The sequence below is a fragment of the Syngnathus acus genome, chromosome 16 (assembly GCF_901709675.1).
Source record: "Syngnathus acus chromosome 16, fSynAcu1.2, whole genome shotgun sequence".
Classification (NCBI taxonomy): Eukaryota; Metazoa; Chordata; class Actinopteri; order Syngnathiformes; family Syngnathidae; genus Syngnathus; species Syngnathus acus.
The window spans coordinates 5,517,868-5,528,023 of NC_051101.1; the positions used below are offsets into that span (position 1 = coordinate 5,517,868).

Sequence of the window (10,156 nt, forward strand, 5' to 3'; positions counted from 1 at the left end):
GTCACCGTCAGTACTTAATCTCTCCTGTCCTGTTTGTGGGAGCGCTAATCCCATGAATGAGGGTTAAATAGGCGTAAACAGCGGCCGATGAAAAAGTCGCTTCACGAAGCTGCAAGAATGCAACAGCAAAAAGCAAATCAAAAACCCACCCGCAAGTTTCCACTCAAAAGTGTGGACCCACTGGATAAAGAATATGCAATATGCAAGAAGTATTTTGCCAAGGTAAAATATAACAGCAACACTACGAATCTGCAAAGATCGTTATCACGGCGAACTACTCTTCCAACTTTCCAGGTACTGGACGGGTGAACATAATTCTGCACATAATTGGTTGCATGTGTCCAATATTTAATGTAATTTTTCTGTTATCTTGTTTAATTGTTAAATTAAAACAGGCCAGTTTTCAGTCCTATTAAGCGCTGTCATGGCCATAAATGTTCTTCATAAAAATATTTTTGTTATAGTTATGAACAGAAATACACATATTGATCCAGATTAAATTAATGGTTCATCAATCATCATCACGATTAGTATCAGGAACTTGGTATTTATTAGAATTTACAAAAAAATGGGAACATAAGCAACATTTTAAAAAAAACCATTGCATTTAATATTACAATGTGATGTTATCAAACAATGATTTAATAATGTCTTTGGTCAAATTAAATCCTTTGCATAATAAATCAATTAAATTGTCATGTAAATTATTTAAAGGCTCAGTCCAATTTTAGCAGCCTCAAAATCATAGTTACAGTAGTAGGCTCCCCTTTCCCTGGAAAAAAAAAGCTGAGTTTGATAAATTAGCACCATGTGTTCTGGATAAGCACCAATTATGTGCACATCAATGAGGAAAAAAAAGAAACATTTCACTGCTACAAAGGAAAGCTGGCATGTTAATTTCAATTTAAGGTCCATTGGAACCAGCTCAACGGGAACAGAAACAAGGCTGTAGACATACAAAACAATTTAGACATACATATTGCAAAACACCAGCTTGTTAAAAGTTCATTCATTTATTCATTATATCTATAATGTAGTCTGTTTGTGGAATATAGTTTACATAAATTTGTCATTGCTCTCAAGCCATCATCATCTCAATGATCAGAACTTGCATGTTGATGCATATTTTAGAAATGTATCCAACGTAGTGAAAAATTGCCACAAATCTAAACAAAAAAAAACAACCAAATAATTAAAATACATATGATTTTCTCCATTTTTTTTTTCAAATAAATTAGAAAAGCCACAGTTCTCTATGTGTTTCGGAGTTCCTGTTGTTGTCAACACTGAGTCTGTCTGGCTGTGTCATGTGTTTTTGGTGGGAGGCACAGGCAGGAAGCCAGACAGGCACCGTGTTGGTGACAGGAGGTGGGAAGTCGAGGAGATTGGGTGTCCTTTGGTTGAAAGGAAGTGGATCTGGATCTGTGTTGTTTTAGGATACCTGGCATTCACTTGAGTCCCCGTGGACCCAGTAGCAGATTTGGGCATATTTGAGAGGCGTTATCCTCACTGCCACGTTGTAATCCTGCTGCAGCCCATTTCCATTAACATCCACCCACTGATGACCAGAGAAGACCCCGATGATCTTTCTCTTCCACTTTTTCTTGCCTGGCTCTTTGAGACGGATGTAAACCCCAGAGCCGCTGGAACCGGGCTTGGCGTCGCAGTACTGGTACAATAAATCAGTAGATTCCTCGGACACAGAGCAAAACCTGTATACCAGATTTCCCGGCCGGTCATCATCAAAACCAGAGAAGTGGATTCTTCCTGCAGGGAGCTTCTTGACTGAGGGGATAACACCCAGATCCATGTGCTTCACTTTGGGGGCTCGCTTTAGCTCCAAAACTGCATAGTCATAATCTGCAGTCAGTTCATCAGACACACCTTTGAACCAACCCTTAGGCACTTGGGTTTTCTTAACCCTGGTCCACCGAAATGAAGGTTTCTCCACCTCTGCGCTGCGGCGACTCCGGCTCTTTCTACCCTTTCCGTCCTTTCCTTTATGGCTCCCTCCCTTGTCTTCCACTTGCTTTATTTCTTCTTTGGCACCATCTCCCTTTCTCTTCTTGCCTTTCCCTCGCCCTCCTTTTCCTTTGCCTCCTTTCCCTTTTCGAGATTTTTCCTTGAGAATACCAACGCGAAGCTTCTGAACGCCATCCAAATAATCCTTTCCATCATGGATACAGTGGGCAGCCGTCAACACGTGTTTAGGTGACACCAGAACTCCAGAACAACCCGTGGAGATCTTGACAGTAGTGGAGAAGGGATACTTAGTGGAGTACTGCTTATCAGAAATAGTGAAGCGGGTATCCGTGCCATACACCTCTCTTTTGTGACGGGAGCTCGAGGAGTCGTTTCTGGACCAATCGCTCACCTCGTTGAGACCTTGTACGGACACCGAGGTATACGTGCGCGTGCCATTCTCATAAACCGTCTCGTAGGATAGGAGCTGCTCCAGGTCATCCAGGGAGGGCGAGGGGAGGCCACGCTGACACTCAATCCCACATGTTCCGCTCACCTCTCCCTTAGGATGAGCTGAGAAGTTGGGACTAGTCAGAGGCAGCGTGCGCCTCTTCCTTACCAGAGGCAAATTCCACTGAGGCCAAGTGTACTCGTCGTCAACCGTTGCAGACAGCTCGGTGGCGACAGCCGCCACGACCAACGCCGTCACTGGGAGCAGCACACACAAGTGTAGAGGGCCCATTATGAATTGGGCCTGGCACTGAAATTAAAACAAAGGGGAGGATGGTTACAGTCTTGAAGCATTCATGCATGTCTAAACAGTGATACCTCGACTTAGTGCCCCGAATTACAAGACTGAGTTTACCATACTGGTTTGCCTGGTTTGAATAGAGCAGTTTGTTACTCTCTGATTATCATTTATGTTTTAAAATAAAAACACATAAGCAGTCAGAGGATTTATTTCACAACCGTTATCAAGTGCGTCAAACCTGTCTATACAAAAGAAGACTTGAAAAAATAGCTACAAGAAACTTACGCAGAGACAATTCCGGACGTGCCCCACCAGGCCATAGCTTCCGGTTTGTCCCAACATTTAATATTTAAACTTCATACAACAAATAAGAAATGTATTTCTTGATATTCCCTCGTGTTTTTTACCCACATATTACAGTGCTATTTGTGTTCATTAAACACTTTAATTTGGAGGGTGGAACAGATCGATGGATTCTCAGTTTGTATCAAAGGGCAATGTTGATGTAATATATGAGTAAATTGAGTTATGACCTTACTATGGAAGAAATTATTCTTGTATGTCTTGTTACCACTAGATTCTAAGTAATATATGATGTACACTTCAACACTCAGAACTCAAACAATTTGCGGTCAAACAAGTGAAAATCAAACAACAGTAAAAAAAAAACAATAGTCCCCCTTTTCCCTCAAAAATGTTTTGATAAACCCGATACTTCACAGTTCCAGGTCGTTTGCAGACTTCCAGTCAAAACAATGTACAGTATGAGTGAATATTAACTATACGTATATGGTAAATGTCTTTATTTCTACCAATTAATATCAATCCATTATCTCTACCCAGAATATCTGCTGCATTATGTAACCATAGTTCTCTTTTATGTAGCTAGGTCAGAGTTAGCAGACATTTCTTCGAGCTAGTAAATGTTACAAGTGGTCAAACAGTACCACTGACTTTTTTGAACTGCAATTGGCAGGCTGAGAAAAATAGTTTTGAAATTCATCCAACCATCCATTTTCTGAACAGCTTTTTTGTGTATTTAATAAAAATTGTTTCGAACTATATTGTGTAGAATCAAATATAATAATTGAGTCGCTTTCCTGGGCTACATAGATTTCTCAGGGGATAAAGCCCTCCCTTGTCCCGGTGTAGCACCATCCCTGCCCAACACCCGCCCTTCAGACCAAATGGCCCCTTATCGGATGTGCTCTGTCAGCGCCCCTAAAATAATGATCCTAGGATTGCCCCTGAAACTGCTTTTTCTCAACTCCAAGCATGTCTATATTGTACATAAGCCTATGCAAGGCCCTCGATGGTACCTCACATAAGGACTGACCCATTACTGGCATGGTAACAGAATAAATTAAACTCATAAGTCAAGCTACTACTTAGATTCCAGTATTTCTTCTGTTGACCATGATTTCCCAAACAAACTGAAGGTCGAACAGAAGTTTCTGTGTGTTTGCAGCCTGGTGGAGCGCTGTCCAGGACAAGCATCCTTGACATCACGATAATGTTAGTCCCAAAATTACCTCCAATTAAGGACATGCATTTGTTACCTATAAGTTATAAATTTTGTATCGTAACGCTAAACACAGCCATCAAAAAAATAAAACCATCCAGTTCATTATATTGTTAAGTGCACTTTGAGGAAACAAATAGGGACACAGGGAATTCTTTCATTTAAAAAAGTAAAATGCAGTTCAGCTTCACTTTCTCGGGTGTATGAATAACTAGGCTTTCTTTAAAATTTGGAAGCCTAAAACACAGCTCCATCTCTGGCCATAGGGAGGCAGTATGTACCAGAGTTCCGCAGACCCTCCAGTTTATGCACAGCAGTTCAGGTACTGTAGTGCTGCAGACCATTTCTCCAGATCTTTTCTGCAAGTCTGCACAAATTGATCAGTTGTATTCATAGTCTGGGGATAAACTGGCCACTAGCTAAGTTGTTGCATCAGCTCTATGGTTAAGAGATTTATATGGAGTTTGAGTCACTGCTGTGGTTAGCACTGAGGTAAGAATGAACCATCATTCTCAAAATGAGCTCAAGACAGTGGCTTGGATGTTTGCCACACTGGTTAACCTTCTCTTTTAGTTATGACCACGTCTGGTTTCCTCAACACCACTCGTCTCCCGTGTCATTAAATGACAGGACACGTGCAGCATGCGCATTTGGTATGGCACTGATACAACCATATTCCTGATAACCCAGAAAAGAAAAGGCTGTTTGATCACAAAGTTGGAAAATGTCATGTCGTCAGCTTCACTGTGGTCATGAAGTCACGCAAACAACTTCCAAACGCATGAGGAGAAAGTCGTTTGGATGCTGCTGCAGACAGTCTGATATCTGCACTTTCCAGCTGGAGGATTTACCTCCGGTGGTGTGCGCTGTGGTGGGGGTTAGGGTGGGCTGAGGAGGGGGGTGGACCAGGCAGCTTCCAAAGACACATTCCTTTTCAGTTATATGGAAGTGCAGTATTACAATGAGCTGCAACTCAGCATCATTCATTGATGAGATGCAATGAACTCAGCTACCAGAAACAGTTCCAGTTTCTTTCCGGACTTGGCAATTGTGCAAAAGTACAGAACCTCCAATTTGTTTGGATTTCTTTTTCCCATAGCAAATACTGGGAATAGAATCAATCTGTTCCAGGGTTTTAAACTTCACCGTCATAACATTGATAAAGACTATACTGATAAGGATTGCACTAACTTTTGACATTTATGCAAAGATAACATACAGCTTAACGATAAAGTAATAAACTACGTAGCTGACTATGTAGCATTGAAAGTTTTTTTTACACTTATGGCAACCCCCCTGAAGTCCATTTTTGCTTTACATCACTGAGACACCAGTAGAGGCATAGACCAGGTCCAAAAAAATGCAAAAAAGCACTTTGAAAAACCGTAAAAATAAAATGACTTCAACTTGAAGACTTGGCTGATGTGAAGCACGCATCCCTTTAAAGTAGGGGCCAAGAAAACCTGCCAAAAACAAAGGATAATAAAACAAGCCCCCAAAAGCACAAAGCCTTAATTGAGACTAAAATGACCTTTGGTGTCTGTTCAATTTCACACTCCTTCAGCCAGATTCAGACTTCACAAAAAAACACTGGAAAGTCTGCAATAACTCACCAGGGTGGAAAGTGACTGATATACTGCCACCATGGCTCTTAGTCACATGAAGCCCTCACATTTGAGTTCAATAATTTTCCACCCAAGTAAGCTGAGCAGCTTTGTGTGCCCTCTCCATCCGTGTCTTAAGCCTGTGTACACTTAATGACCGACAGAGGGCAAAATCGTCCCCAAATTTCCCCCAGAGCACGTCAACCAAGTATTTATCAAGGTCAAAAAGTTATTGCAATAGATTATTTAAACGTACGTGTCCACTTATCTCAACTTGAAAAAATTAAGTTGGTCGAACTTTTACATGAGTAAAATAAAACTTAGTCAAATGAAAACCTGCAAGAGATGGCAGTTTTTTTTTGCCAGATGTCTGGAAATACTTTGACTGCGATTAAAAGTCTAATAGTCGTTATATTGCAATGTAAACCATAAAAAGTAGGCTGTATTAAAACTAACGGCATTACACTTCTTTTGGCTGTAAAAGTATTACATCTCTCTGGCAACTATCCGTTCAAAAGCATTTAAAACAACTCCAATTACATAAAAGTAGTTCAAATGAAAGAATACAATGATTTAAAACAAATAAATACCAAAAAGCAAAGCATGCAAGATTCCTTCACAAGAAGCAAAATCAAATACTAGCCCTACCTGCTTGCATCCGATTGATGGAGATGAGAAATCCGCAATATCTTGTTTCTTTGTCCTAAAACATGCACAAAGAATGTCCTTTTTTTTTTAACAAAAAGAAGAACAAACGGCAGTTAATTCATCCTAGACGTCCTGGCATCAGCAGGGCGACAGCTCCTCTCTCCTCATTGCTCCTTCTAAGTGGCTGCACAGAAAGTTGAAAGCACTTGATGCTGAGGAGGGAGGGGGAGGCAAGCACAATCTGAAAAAGACGGTTTTTTTCCCCCTCATCTCTCTCTGGTGACAAAGCCTTGTGGGTGGTGCTAGAGAAAGCGGCCCAAGCAAGTCACAGCGTTGTATTCAGTAGAAGCTGCACTGCACAAGAGATGCAATGGTGTGAGACCTGCTCATCGAGGCACAAAACAGGAGCACAATCAAGCCTCATTTTGTCTGTGGGACTTTGCAGGAATTACTTCCACTGGTCTCACATCAATAGTGTGGGAGCGCTACGGATTTGAATTCCTGTCAACATCTGCAACACTTTCCCTCCAAAATGAAGTGATACAATTGTGAGGACAAAAAGACACTTACAAACAATGACACATCCTTCCATGTTATTAAGTAAGTCTGCACAAACTGCTGATTTAAGAGTACAGAGTAACATATGAAGAAAACACTTTTCAAATTATTTATTTGTCACTCGCTTGTGCCACAGTGCTCCAAATAAGAGGCAAAGTGTGCTTGCTACAAGTTGCTTATTTGACGGTCACAGTTGAAGTTTAATTATACTTGCATGTAAAACACAAAAAAAGATTAAAACATTATATATCGTAACACAAAAATATTCAGCCAGACCGTATAATTTTAAGAAAACAAAAGTCAGCTAGCGTAATGCTAACATACTATAACAAAAATTCCTTAGTGCTGCCCGCCATGTAATTACACTTGATTGCTTGAAAATCAGTGGGGGGACTAAAGTGTAGGGGGATTAGTTACTTTGGGCAAGAGGTGGGGAACACCTTGGACTGGTCCTAAGCCTCAATCATTGGAGTGTAGAGAGACGGTTGTTCACGTTCAGATTCCCACATATGGACAATTTAGAGTGTTCAGATAACCAGATGTGTTTTTGGACTCTGGAAGGAAGCCCACACAAGCACAGCGAATACGTGCTAACTCCACACAGAAAGGCCGGAGGAAAGATTCAAACTCCAGAACTATGATGTAGATTATATTATCATCAAGCATGTTATTTTTCTATTAATAAACAACACTAATCAAGCAAAAGTATGTATTGCAATATTTCTAAATTGAACATTGAATTACAGTTTAAGTGCAACCTGCAGAGCGAGTACAGATTGACCTTGTGATTGAGGATTGTGGAATGTAATTTTATGGAGATAAAAATGGGGGTGATCTGCTCTCTTTCTCACGAGAGAGAAGGTTTTTATTTGGTGATGTTTGTTTCTGTTGGATGCATGCAACTGTGGCCACTATAAAAAAAAATGTATGTACCCACAATTTATTTATATAACCTTCTCGTATGTGATTATAGGGAAGGAGAGCAGGTGCACCTACATTTTGCGGATCCATCCCAAATTCGACATATTAGTTCAGCTGGTATTTTGTGGGATTCTACCAAATGAAGTACACATGGAAGACTGGCAAATTATGTTGCACATCTGTTTTTGTCTCATCTCTTTTGGTCTCAGCAAACTTCATATGCACCAACACAGCTTTGATTTGGTGTATGTATTATTAACTGTTTCAAGCGGGAGGGAAAAAGAGTAAAAATACTTATATAGAATCCCTTACTTGGCTGTGTCCTTCTAAGCCATCTGTTTATAATATTCCACCACTGATGACGGTGCGAGTGCTTCTGTGCGTGTGCAAATGCTTGGGAGAGGAAGGAAGTGGTCAGGAAGACCCGGGTGGCCATGCACACCTGATGTAGCTTGTTATAAAGCTCCTGATGCAGATCATCATTATATGAGCACGATGACCACACATGTGGGTGTGCACATTATGAATAAACTATAGGGCACAATCTACTATTTATAGTTGCAGTGGAGAAATATTTTCTTCTATCTAGCAGGGGCCTAATAGAAAATCAATGGGAAGCACTGCCCAAGATCAATGCTAAGTACATACAAGTTGCAACAGTTCCCTTGGAGACGAAGCTCTTGGCGCAATTGGACGAGCATTTTCCCAAACTGCTGGAGATCATCAGTAAGGGAGGACGTGTGATAAAGCAGACCACCAGGACACAGTAGGTTTTAAATATAGTTGTGAGTGAGCTGGCAGTGGGATCCATAGTTGAAAAGTTGGGCTCTGTGTGATTTTCATTTAATAGTTAATAATTGACGGCATGGAGGCCAACGGGTTTGCACGTCTGCCTGACAGTTCAGAGGCTGAGGGTTCAACTCCAGGCATGGGTGTGGAATTTGCATGTTCTCCCCGTGCTTGCATGAGTTTTCTCAGGATACTCCAGTTTCCTCCCACATTCCAAAAACATAGGTTCACTGAAGACCCTATGTTGTCCTTCGGTGTGGAAGTGGTCAAGCTGACCTGAATCGCCTTAGCAATGAGGACAAAGAGCGTTAGTCCATGAAAAAATTAGGTCACTAGTAGGATATTAAATAAATGCTCATAATGGTTCTCTGGGTTTTTTTTTGTTTGATGAAAACTACCACATGTTTTGTGGGAAAATTTGAGTGATATTGTTCAACACTGTTGCATTTCAGTCTGACAACCGCATCCATTCCATTGTTAGTAGTAATATGGTTTGGTTGTGAAGCAAATTCTACAGAACAATGCTCCTGATAATTTAAAACTTGCTGCATCTTATTTATTTAATCTCCTTTTGTTGTTCTACTTTCTTTCTCACAGTTTACTGGGTCAACCTGGGACCTCCGGTATCGTATTCCGTGCCATATCATGTGGAAAGGTATGTTAGTATGACAACAAAATTCCTTCAATCCTATACCTCGTTGTAAAGATAAAGATTGCACTTTCTTTACTATACAACCGCCTTATATAAATTTAGAGAGAGAGGCAGCTTCCTCACAAGATTTTCTGTAAGTCTAAGAGTATACATATGAGCCACATCAATGTCCTACCGTTTAACAGTTAGAAAACAACATGATCTTTGTATTACACAGAAATATTACACGCTCAATCACACCATCACTCTGTGGGAACTGACCCCACCTTGCTGGCACGGAAGTGTGGAGAGTGTTAATACATTACAAACGGGTATTGTTAAAGTGAAGAAATATTTGACCAAATATGTTTTGATTGGTTCTGTTCACTACTAAATTTAATTTAATTTTCAATGTTCATGTTTGAGAGTCAACTGCTGTCACCAATGCTGTGTTAAAAACATTTTCCCATTTTCAAAGGTATCAAGGAGTCAAGCCTCTGCTTGTCGTCTTTGGTTTTGTGAAAAGCAGTGAGACGTATTTTTAGAGAGGTCGGGCCTGTGTACAGAGGATAGAGGGTCTTTTGTGCCCGTTGTCACACCCTCATGGGAAGTGCTCCCTTTGCGCTCTGCTGTGGTCGATACGTAATTATTGGCGATATAGTAAACTGGGGGAAATAGTAAAGCTCACCCTTTGCCAACCTTTTTGTTTTAACACATTTTTACAAAAGGGGGCAATTCTGATTCCGACTTTATCTTAGAAAACCTAAGTG

At 40.6% G+C, this 10,156-nt stretch overlaps 1 protein-coding gene across 1 annotated transcript; it reads right to left on the bottom strand.

The window, feature by feature from the left end:
- Window positions 1-624: 624 nt before the first annotated feature.
- Window positions 625-6,700, bottom strand: prss35 (serine protease 35). The gene is made up of 2 exons (XM_037272804.1): window positions 6,488-6,700; window positions 625-2,722 (listed from the first exon to the last, which is right to left on the bottom strand). Exon 2 carries the CDS (start codon window positions 2,702-2,704, stop codon window positions 1,433-1,435), a length of 1,272 nt encoding a protein of 423 aa, XP_037128699.1. The 5' UTR covers window positions 2,705-2,722; window positions 6,488-6,700; the 3' UTR covers window positions 625-1,432.
- Between the last annotated feature and the right edge of the window lie 3,456 nt (window positions 6,701-10,156).

Excerpts from the sequence above, each read along its gene's own strand:
- prss35 (XM_037272804.1), bottom strand. The coding sequence starts at position 2,704 with ATGGGCCCTCTACACTTGTGTGTGCTGCTCCCAGTGACGGCGTTGGTC.